Source organism: Mesocricetus auratus, unplaced genomic scaffold (assembly GCF_017639785.1).
Source record: "Mesocricetus auratus isolate SY011 unplaced genomic scaffold, BCM_Maur_2.0 Super-Scaffold_100025, whole genome shotgun sequence".
Classification (NCBI taxonomy): Eukaryota; Metazoa; Chordata; class Mammalia; order Rodentia; family Cricetidae; genus Mesocricetus; species Mesocricetus auratus.
This window is the reverse complement of record NW_024429206.1, coordinates 6,393,653-6,405,413: the sequence shown is the minus strand read 5'-3', so window position 1 is coordinate 6,405,413 and position 11,761 is coordinate 6,393,653. Positions and strand designations below refer to the sequence as shown.

Below are 11,761 nucleotides of genomic sequence, written 5' to 3'. Positions count from 1 at the left end.
AGCCCCCTGCCCACGGCTTGGCAGACTCCCCCAGCCTGTGCCTCGGTGTTGTCTCCACCCCTGTCCAACAGCCCCCTCCCTTCTCCGTGGGGACTTGGAAAAGCTGAGGCTCAGGAATTGAGACCTCCAGTGCCTCTGTTGCGGGAGAACCAAGTTTCACATGGTCTACCCAACAGGGAAGCAGCCAACCAGGCAGAACCAAACCAGAGCTTTTCTTTTCTGACAGTTTTGCTCTGTAGCTTAGGTTGGTCTAAATTCATGATCTTTCTGTCCAGAGTGCATAGGAGGCAGAGGCGGAGGCAGACAGATCTCTGTGAGTTCAAGGCCAGCCTGGTCTGCAGAGCGAGTTCCAGGACAGCCAGGTATATACAGAGAAACCCTGTGTCAAAAAACAACAAAAGACATGGACCACCATTCCAAGCTTCCATGCTAGAATTGTAATTCTTTTGATCTGTGATGTTATGTAGGTTGCCACAGTTAGTATGACTCAGATCCCTAAGGCAACCACACACTGGTATGACCGGCTTTAAGTGCCATGCACGGGGGCTGCCACACCCTCTTGGCAGGGGAATGACTAAGACAGACTTCTGAGCCCTGTTGTGGTTAAAGGTTAAGGTGTGGCAAGCTGCTACTGCGTTCTTTCTGTAGTCATTTATGTTACATCTGACAGGAACCCTGGCTTCTGTGCTGGCCTGTTGAGTCCTCTTAGCTGGCCTGTCTAGCTCGGCCCCCATGGGGCTTGGGATGTTGGGCTATTGTCAGTGAGGCAGAGACTAGGCAGCGAGCGAGCCATGGGACCGTCTATTGAGCTCCACACGGAGCCCCCGTGTGACTACATCTTGTACACAGAGTTGGCTGCCACTCAAGTGTTCAAGCCCTACCCCTACCCACTTGACCGCCACAGTAAGGGGACCAGGATGTTCAGCTTGGTTTGTGTGAGTACCTAGTGCCTGTCAACCTAAGCACTGACCTATGACTGAACGTCCTGTAAGGATGGAAGGACCACGGGTCTCCGGGGAAGCAGATGAAAGGAGACTGAATGCAGACCCAGGCAAGTCTTGAGTTTCCGCTCCTCCTCAGGAGCAGCTGGACTGTACACATTGTCTCCAAGTTTCAAATGACTGCCTTTCTCTCCTGCTGAGACATGAGGGACCACTGTTCCAAAGAGAATCTCTCTGCCATAGGTGCCGAAGAAACGGGCACGTGAGGCTCAGTGACGTGCCCTGAGAGTGAGCCTACACGCTGCTGGCTCCTGGCTAAGCACTGACAGCCTCCAAACACTACAGAGAAACCCTGTCTAGTAAAACAAAAAAAAATGTGTGGTTCTTACACAGGACCCGGGTTTGATTCTCAGCACCCACATGGCAGCTTGCAAACACCCCTAGTTCAAGGGGAACCCAATGCCCTCTGTGGCCACCAGGCACACATGTATCACACGTATATAAATGCAGGAAAAAACCGCACACACATTTTAAAAACAGAGGGCACTTGGGGAGGACTCAGATTTGCCTTCTGGCACCACAAGGTAGTTCGCAACCATCTGTGACTCCAGTTTCTGGGGAGCTGGGACCTTCTGGTTTCCATGGGCATCAGGCATACACACAGCGCCCGTAAGACCTGCAGATAAAACAAAAAGTAGTTTAAAAAACCCATTTTATTTCCTGGCTCTGAAAACTGGCACTTCCCAAACCGCAGGGGTTTCACACAGACTGACCTGGTGAGCGGTAAGGAATGCTCTATTATCAACACTAGCAACAAAACCAAATTCCCTTCCCTGCCACCCCCTTTTCTTGTGGGTACAGTAGCCTGCCTGCGTGATGGAGGCCTGTGCTGGGCTGCTGTGGAGGAAGTTTCCCCATTGCCCTGGCTGTCCCATACAGCACTGTTGTCTCCAAGTGGCACATCTTGCTCGGAAGATGGCCTACTCCATGGAAGTCTGAGCAGAGCATGCCTTGTTTTGGGAACCAAGTCTGAGACTGGCAAAGACCCTGCCTGACAGACACAAGAACACATCGAAACCTTCGGCTTTTGAGGCCAAGGGTGTAGCAGGCACAGGAAGAGTACTGAGTCTCCCCAAGTCGCACTTCCTTCTGACAGCATCTGCCGAGGCTTTGGGGGAGTCTTTAAACATTCTGAAGACGGAGACCAAGTGCCAGGAATTCCTGGCACTTTACAGTGGAGTCCTCTTCCCCCATCACCCTGCACTGAACGCAGGGGCCTACTTCGGCCTTCATCAACGCCGCATGCAGGTGTGAGCTCTGTACACAAAGGGAGCCGCTACCCCGTGACAGAGCCAGAGTTGCGGGTGACAACTCTGGGGATAGGGTTTCCCATCAGTCTCTGGCACAGTGGAAATTACAGGAACTCGGCACCAACCCAAAAGTGAAGTCAGGACAAAAGCTAGAAAAAGGTGTCATTTATTAGAGACAAAACCCCAAACCCTCAAACCCTTCAGCAGAATTTGAAGATGACGGAGGAAGCCAACACCATGATGGCATCCTGCTCCCAGACGAGCTGGGCATGGGCTGTGACCTCTGCAGGAATGACAGCAGCCCTGGGGTCGACAGCACCAGCACCACACAGGCAGGCCATGCTGGCCGTGACCCCAAGGAAGAACAGATCCACACCCCGCTGCTGTCTCAGAGTCACCGAGATAAAGATGAGCAGACACTGTGCTAGTCACTGCTGTGCCCAGCCCTGGAGAGATGACACAGCCTGCTCTGACCCCAGCTCGTAGACTTTAGTCCCATTTTCAGAGAAGCAACTGACATTTGTACCCAAGACTGTAATCACAAAAGCAAGGACAGGACTGTGTTGTTTTTGTCCTTTTTGTTTTTTCTTAAGGAGTGAGGGCATGGGAAATACAGCGCACCAATGAAACGAAATGTCAAAAAAATACAAAAAAATATAAAATAGAAAAATGTATTTACAGGTAGTACATCACTATGATCAGAAAGCACAAAGACACCTGGCTGCTATAATACATGCACGGTTCAAGAGGCGATTCCTAAAAACTGCGAGGAGAGCCTGTAAAAAGAAAAGGGTCAAAAAGATCAAACCTTTTATCCCTAATTTGCTACACGGATCAAAAGAGGGAGGAGTCCCCAGAGCTCATGGGTCCATCGGTTCGACGTGGCCACAGTTTCCGACTGCAGGAGACTCGTGAGGCAGACAGCAGCTTATGCAAGGACGCCACAGGAAGCTGCTCCACATGCTCAGACTCAGCAAGCCCTGTCTGCTACACGGCATGATCTTAGCAGGGTTAGTCACTGTTTCTCATAGATATCTATGTGCGTGTATATATATATGTATATATATATATATATATGTACGTATGTATAAAACCGTGTCCTTGCTCATGGCCAACACGGGTGGACACAGTCATTACAACAAATTCTTATGTGTATGTTGTAAGAAGTCAGTCATTCAATGTCTGTGGATTTAATAAGTCACTTCACACCACAGAAAATATTTAATAAATCCAAAAGAAGAAAAAGAAAAAAAAAAAAAAGAGAACAGAACTTCTGTCTCAGGTCTCTGAAATGGAGTCCCCCACAGGAAACTGGTCCCAAAGTTTTGGAGGTTCACTGAAGAAACACCGGTCTGCTTTTCCCCATTCTCTTAGTGTTGGACGTCGTAGAGCAGGTCCTTGTTGTCTGCAGTTAATAAGTCAGCTCCGCTGCTCCCCACGAGGAAACAGTCTGGCCAGATCTGTAAAACCTGGGGAGGGCAGTCACTTCTGGAAGGATCCGCTCTCGCCCGCAGCGTGCAGGAAGAGAAGGGCACGTAGGCTCCAGCACCTTCCTGCACCCCGTCAGCCGCAAACCCAGTCACACTGCAGCTCCTCTGATACCAGCCAGCTTTTAGAGGAGACAAACCCGAGGTGAGAGAGAAGGGCGATGGTCGCATTCTGGTCACTTGCCACGTGAGCCATCATACTTCCAGGAACCGGGAGCTGCTGGACTTGGAGTGGAATGGCTCAGACCACATCCTTCGTAAGTCACCCTGGAGACACAAGGGACATGGATGAGTTCAGGGTCAAACAAGAGGCACCAGTCCTTTCTCACATGAGAGAGCTTCTGTGGTGACCACGGCAACAACCTTACTCACTGCAGATGACTAGGCCTCTGCAGCATGGAGATGCTTGTGTCTGGAGACTTCGCATACCCACCCTGGTCCCTGAGGGAAGTTCTACCTCAGGCATGTTCATGAACGTCTGTCAGTCTCGGGCTGACACAGGTACACGCACAAAAATGTGCATGGTGGTATATCCAGTCAGAAGGCAGAGGCAGTGGATCCCTGTGAGTAGGCCAGCCTGGCCTACATAGCCAGTTCCAGACCAACCAGAGCTACATTTTGAGACCCTGACTCAAAACCCTTTAAAAAGAAAACAGAAATTACTGTGAATTAGGGCTATAGGGGACAGGAGTTACATACGGCTCTAATATAAATGCTCACGTTTATGAGTATGAGTCCTCTGCCTGCATGTGTGTGTCTGGTGCCCACAGGGATCTCCTGGGACTAGAGTTATGTACAGGTGGTTCTGAGCCGCCACACAAGTGCGGGACTGAAGCTGGGCATCTCCAAGAGCAGTGAGGTCTCTGAACCACTAAGCCATCTTTCCAGCCTCAATATTAAGTAATGTATCCCAAATAAATTTAAGATTAAAAGCCATCGGGACAATGGAGGCGCTAGTTTGGTGTGGAACCCGGGGATGGACACTGACCCCAGGGCCTTTCTGAGCTCCAGGGTTTCAGCTTCTAAACAAGGGCCTTCCTAAGTTGCCCAGGCTGGTCCTGAACTCAAAATTCTTCCAAGTCAGGCCTTTTGAGAGCTGAGGTGACAGGAGCACCAGGGCATTTGGCCCTAAGGTGTTGCTATTATCAAAGTAAGAAGTCCTGACAGGATGACTCTTGTGATGTCAGTTTTTCACTGACCAGTGACAATGTAGTGACATAATCGTTAGCCCTTCCTGTCAACAGCTCTAAGCAGTCTACTGAGAACCAAGGGTGCAAGTCACCACCTCGCCTGTCTGCTCTCACCTTTAAGTAGGCCATGGTGAGGAGTGGCAATAAGGTGAATGGCACCAAGTAGAGGAGGGCGGGCTGGGCGGCTCGGTGGATCCGAGATGCCACAGTTGCAGTGAGCAGACCTACGAGAGAAGACATTGGTGACTGGCTGAGTGGCCAGGAGAGGAGAGACCCTTTGTCACCTGGCTGCTCTATGGACGGCCTGGTAGACTTAAGGTATTTGACAAAGCCTTACAACCATGCCTAAGAGCTCCCCTCTCAGCCTCCTTACTTGCTAGATGGGTAAATACTAGCCTGACCCCTCAGGGCTTACAAACTGACAGGGTCTCAGGTGAATGCCAGGTCAGTGAAGGCGAGGTACTTTTATACTATTTTAGCAGCAGGATAAGGCAAGTGTGCGCGCGCGCACTGTTTCTATTTCTGCTGGTAACAACTGTTTCTTCCTGGTTTGGTTTGTGTGTTGGCTGGAGGTGACGTATGCACTGGAACCAATGGAGGCCAACAACAAAGAAACAGGACAGTTTACCCGTGGCTAGCCTCTCAGCATGCTGTGTGTGTTGGACTGAGAACTGGCCATGTTCTTCCTACATGTGTCTCAGGCACAGGACACAGCACACAGAGCACACCCCCAAGGGCCCTGTGGTTATAAACAAAGTTACTGTTCTGCAGCTGCTGCAGACTTGGCTGGCTTAGCCACGAGTGTTGGGGAAGGAGCAGGGGCCTGGGCATTTCCTCGCTGGTCTTTCTTACCTACAAAGTACCCAATGAGGGTGCAGTGGAAGTAGGAGACCTTCTGCATGCGCCCAGAGATGTTAGCCGGACCCGGGGCACCACAGGAGTCACCACTGGCTTGTTTCTTGTAGTTGTCATAGCGCAGGACAAAGCATAAGAGGAGTCCAGGCATCACAATGTCCCCGATGCCCAACATAGAGAAGTGACTGCCAGTGGAGCTGAAACACAAGCCACACGTCAGGGCCGCCGCGCCCTAGCACGTCCACGCTTCGGCCGGGAGCCTCCTCTCTTTCATTTTACACACTGGCTCCAGGTCTCCCGCCCTCCTCCCCGCCCACCTCCCCAATGAAAGCGTCTGTGCTTGCTTGTTTCTCTTGGTTTGAGACAGCGTCTCACTGCAGCCCCGAATGGCCTGGAACTCACTATATCGACCAGGCCACCTTGAACTCAGAGTTCAACTTGCCTCTCCCTGAAATTCTGGGATTGAAGGTGTGTACCGCCATGCCTGGGCCTGTTTCTTTTTGAGATAATGTCTTGCTATGGACCAAGGCTGGTGTCGAAGGGACATTCTTCCTTAGCCTTCTAAATGCTGGGATTATTGACATGCCCCACTCTGTCAGGCTGACACTAATCCCCCCCTCCCAACAGGGTTTTTCTGTGGCTTTGGAAGCTGTTCTGGAACTAGCTCTTGTAGACCAGGCTGGTTTCGAACTCACAGAGTGCTGGGATTAAAGGCGAGCACCACCAGCTTTTTAAAGTGCAAAAACCTCCGAGCACTGGCTTTGGCAATCTGCTTCCAGGGAGCACGAAGTGAGTGGTGGGTGACCTCCTATGGGAATGTCACCATCTGTGACACATTCACTCCTGGGACTACAAATGAGGTCTATCAGCAGCTGTGGAAATATGCTACCCCAGTGAGAAATCGTTCCACACGTGGGGAAGCAAGGGGAAGGCTCTTTACTGAGAGAATAAAAAGCACAAGGCAGACTGCGGCTACTGTCCAAAGAGGAGCAGCAGAATAAAGATGCTACTAACTTATACACATCTTAGGCTTTGTACATTCCATATATGCTGTCTTCCATAAATCTCTCTTGGTTCCTGGTTAACTGAACAATTGAAATGGACAGGAGACTGTAGAGCTAGAGCCATTTTAAGTACATTAGTGTTGGTTTTTGAATAGCTGTCACCCAGGGACATCCTGCACACCTAACTCAATCATGCTTTTCTTGCTAGCACAGGGGATGTAGTGGTTATCGTTCCACAGGTATCTAGTGCTGCTTCTCAGTCTGTCTGTTATAGGATTGGGGTTCTAAGCCTGGTTGTCTCCATTGCTTTGGGAATGGGCCTAACAGCTGGTGAGCCCTGGTGAACAAAGTTTACACCCAATATCCTAAATTATGTCTAGCAGGCCTTGTTAGCAACATTCACTTTTGATACTTTGCAGGCAACACTATGTGTGTGACAATGTCTCTTAAGCAAATCTATTAGGAAGTCCCTTATAGTGTCTCTTCTACATCAGACAGAGACAAAAGTAGCACGCTGGTTGCCAAGACTGCTTCACTGAGATTGTTACCATGAGAACATATTTTTACAAATGTCTCAGAAAACAAAACAAAACACAGAATCCCAATTCTGCTAATTCTAGCCAACTGTAAAAAGCAGGAACCGCAGCAGCGGCCACGGTGTGACAATATGAAGCAACAGCCGTGTCAAGACAGAGGACGGCGCAAACAATGTCTTCACGATACGTGAAGGAGAGGAGTGACACAGAAGGGACAGCACCAGGAATCACATGAGACAGATGCCAGGACAGCAACAGAAAGGCTATCAGCAGTGACAAACAGGAGCCCTGTCCCAACTCCAGGAAGTGAGGGGAGCCAGGGTCATCCAAGTGGCCGGTTGAGACACAGGCCACAAATGCAGCGGTGTTAGGGGGTGGGGTGTGTGTGTGTGTGTGTGTGTGTGTGTGTGGACAGTAATGAAGACATACTTCACTCTGCTTATCTATCTCACAGGGCTGAGAACTAGGTGCTACCTTTAGAGGTGGCTCGTTGAGAATAAGCTACTGTCAAGGCTTGAAGACTAGGACCAGTTGCATGTCACAGAGTCTGGGGACGGCTGGATGAGGTGGTCTGGCTTTAGACATGCCGAGTTTAGACAGTGTAAGCAGCCAGTCCTGCCCTGTGGTGAGGAGAGCTTCCATCCATTCCAGTGCAGCACTGGGTTCTGCAGCCTCTTCTTGCCTGGGGCAGTCACTGCTGGTGGGATTGAAAGCGCCGAGCTTGGTCCTCCACACAGAGCACTGTTCACTTCCTCATTCTCCAAAACCCTAGAGAGACTACTCTTGACTGGAATAAACCGGGGAGACTCCAACACAGTGGCTCTCAACCTTCCGAACGCTGCAACCTTTTAATACAGTTCCTCATGCTGTAGTGAACTCCCAACCATAAAATTATTTTCATTGCTACTTCATAATTGTAATTCTGCTACTGTTATGAATCATAATGTAAGTATCTGATATGCAGGATATGTGACCTCTTGTGAAAGGGTTGTTCAATCCCAAGGGGTAGCGACCCATAGGTTGAGAACCACTGATCTAAATGTAGATGATTTAGATAAAAAAAAATTTGGTGCCTACAGAATATTCCAATAGTTGTAAAATACCTCTTCTCAGTAGTCTATCAAACTTTAATTCCACGAGTCTCATCAGGTCATATGGAAACAGATTTAGAGGTGAGCATGCAGAAAGTCTACAGAACCCGTGTCCTGGTTTGAAAAAACGACGCCCCATAGGTGTTTCGATACTTGGCCCCAGCTGGTGACTCTGTTTTCCAAGGTTGTGAAGCCATTAGGAAGTAAGGCCTAGCAGGAGGAAGGGGTCCTTCTGGGGCAATGGTGGTGGCATAGTGGGGGACTCTGTTTCCTAGTCCTTGGAGAGAGAACAAGATACCCCGGGCTCTCACTGCCAGAGATGGAGCAGCAGCCACACACACCTCCCCTGCTCGTGAGATCACCCCATCCTCTCTTGGGTGATCTGTGGGCATTTGTTATTGGGATTACAGAAGAAAGACAGATGTCCATGGCAGGAAGACACAAGGCAGCAGTTATGGTTATTAAGGGCAGAGACCTGCAGGCCAGTCCTACCTTGGGAAGACCAATTTTCCAGGCAAAGACAGGCGAGGAACATCACGCCCGACACTGGGTCCCAGGTGGAGTTTCCGGGACAGAACATCTAGGGGATTGTCAGCTGGCTGTGTGGCTACTTTCACCATGACATTGCTGTTGAAGATGTAGGCTGAGAAAAACACCTGCCAAGATGAAGAGATGACTGTAACAGAAGGGGTGAGCCACTTGAGTTAGTCAGTAGCCCTCTTTTGTTGTCCTAAAGCTCAGACCCTGCAGGTCTTGGCCAAGGCTTTGACTGTCTGAAGGGAAGGGAACCTTCTTCCTGTGTGTGCTGGCCTGTAGATTGCTGTCTTTCCACACCCAGACACTCCTTCAGTAGAATGGGGGCTGCTATTCAGGAACTCTCACCAGCCTGTGGTCTGTTGCCCCAGTCACACACACTACCTACAGTATCACAGATGTCACCAACAAACGCGGCAGATGCCTGTATATGCCCAACACCAGCAGCCCTGGGGTAGCAGGACTCACCTGAGATGCTCGGCAGGCCAGGCTTTGGGTATTTAGCAGTGACTGCTTCAATTAAACACAAAGGGGAACAGGGCTTCTAATGAAGAGACACTCACCCAGAAGACATCGTAGATGAGGAGCCCTGAGAGAAGCAGGCAGGATACCTTGAGGCTTGGGAGGCGGACAAAGGCGATCATGGCAACACAGAGACCCATGGCCAGAGCTGGGGGTAGGGGAATATGGGAATCAGTTGGTGTGTGGATGGCAGTCTCTTTCCACAAGCTCTTGACTACCCAGCCCTACAGAGGGCTCTTGAGCTCTCATTTCAGACGTGTTAGTACTGCAGCAGCCCACCTGTGGTACACACCTTTAATCCTAGCACTCAGGAGGGCAGAGGCAGGCGGCCGTCTGTGAGTTTAAGGTCTACAGAGTGAGACCCTGTCGAGACACACCATCCCAATAATTCACTGTCCTCTCTACTGAATTTCCTCCACCAATCCTTCAATGTAGTATCTGCAGCATTTTCATCTTAAACAACATAGTGTTTGGCAATAGCCCTCCTAGCTGCCTTCCTACAATTTCTGTGACCCAATTTACACCAAGGTCCCTTAAAGCTAGTTTCTTAAACCATGTTTAGCAAAAAATTAGTAGTAAGGGTTTCTAAACACACAACTGTCAAAAAACCCTAAATGTGACACCTGGGAGTATTCCCTATGCACCACCACACCACTTATGGGAGCCCTGGCACTGCTCATGTGTCACGACACGTGGTGCCTGCCAAGGATCCAGCATTTGTATGCACATCAAGTTTTCTTTCTGGTCTCACAGAGCAGTGATTAAATTACAGAAAGGGACTCTTTCCCTACAGTATTCTCAGTGTGCAAATGTGCATCACATGAGCTTCATGAATAACTGATAAGATGAATTTTGAATTGTGACCAGAACACAACTCCAACCGTTTCTGACCTGGCCTGAACACCCTCTGCCATTTTGTACTGTGTTTCTGTGAAGCATCATTTAGTAAAGTCAAGAGACTGACCAACCCTGAAGAGCACTGAGTAAGATACACACTTTGGTAAAAGTAAACAAGCACCCCATTTCGTCAGTGTGCATGTTTTGTTGGTTTTGTAGACAGGGTTTCTCTGTGTAGCTTTGGAGCCTATCCTGGCACTTGCTCTGTAGATCAGGCTAGCCTAGAAATCTGCCTGCCTCTGCCTCCCAAGTGCTGGGATTAAAGGCGTGCACCACCAATGCCCAGCTGCATGTTTTGTTTTAACAGTGGAGAGCAGAGTGTAATAAATGAGCCATACTCTGGGAAACACCTTGAGATCACTGTATCCCTTATCCCACAAGCACCAAAATGCACTTTGTCTTTAGTAGATATTTATTTTTGGGGACAGAGTCTTTCTATGAACTCTCTATGGAGATCAGGCTGGTTATTCTGGAACTCTCTATGGAGATCAGGCTAGACTCTATCTTAGAGAGATCCACACGCCTCCTGAGCGCTAGCATTAAAGGCGTGTGGCCACTACCTCCAGGCAGGCTGGAACACAGCTTTTTAAAATCTTTTAACTTTTGATGTTTATGTGAGTGTCTGATATGGGTGTGCAGATGCCTGCAAAACCAGAAGGGTGGGATCCTTTGGAGCTGTCGTTACAGGATATGTAAGCCATACCATGTGTATATAGAGAACTGAATTCATGTCCTTGGAACAGTCTTCAAAAGAAAGAACTAGTGATAGAGGTTATGGCTGGTGACCTGAAAAACATTTTGCCAACTGGAAGAAGTCAGATGCAGCCTGGAAAAGCCAACTGGCAGATGCCAGGGGCGTGGCAGGCGAGGTTGCTGCTGGTCTAGCTGAGAGAATGGGGCAGGCCTGTTCTACTGTGTCTGTGAGGACTCAGTCTATAGCAGGTTGACATCTTCACTAGCAGCTTCTTTCTGCTCAGCCAATTTTATATGACCCTAGATAGTAGGCAGATAAAGCTGGTATATGAAGCAAACACTGGCTTACATATAAATTTACCATTAGAGACAAAAAGTCTGCATACTAATACAGACAGTGCCTGACAATTTTTACAAAACAAATCTTGGCTGTATGACACTGTCTACATAGATGCCTTCAATATTTCCTAGAATTGATCTCTAGCTTGATTACAGTCAATGCCAAGAATTCTGCTTTGCATAAATATGCAATACAAAATACTAGACGTATGCTTAGTATCATTTTAGAAATTGTTGGAAACTCTGTCCTAATTCCAAGCCAGAACTTATTCAATTAATTTTTTGAATGAAAATTAAGTCAGCAACTCAAAACAGCAATTTTATTTATTAGTTCTTGAGAGGGTCTTACTGTGTGGCCCTGA

The 11,761-nt window shown here is 48.9% G+C and overlaps 1 protein-coding gene across 1 annotated transcript in view; it reads right to left on the bottom strand.

Moving 5' to 3' along the window:
* Positions 1-2,401: 2,401 nt before the first annotated feature.
* Sppl3 (signal peptide peptidase like 3) overlaps positions 2,402-11,761 on the bottom strand; it is an 83,985-nt gene continuing 74,625 nt past the window's right edge. Inside the window, exons 7-11 of the mRNA XM_005078962.3 lie at positions 9,512-9,618; positions 8,907-9,070; positions 5,781-5,980; positions 5,043-5,152; positions 2,402-4,005 (exon numbers count right to left, since the gene is read on the bottom strand). Of these exons, the coding sequence (XP_005079019.2) occupies positions 3,934-4,005; positions 5,043-5,152; positions 5,781-5,980; positions 8,907-9,070; positions 9,512-9,618 (653 nt within the window). The 3' untranslated portion in view covers positions 2,402-3,933. The remainder of the gene's footprint in view (positions 4,006-5,042; positions 5,153-5,780; positions 5,981-8,906; positions 9,071-9,511; positions 9,619-11,761) is intronic.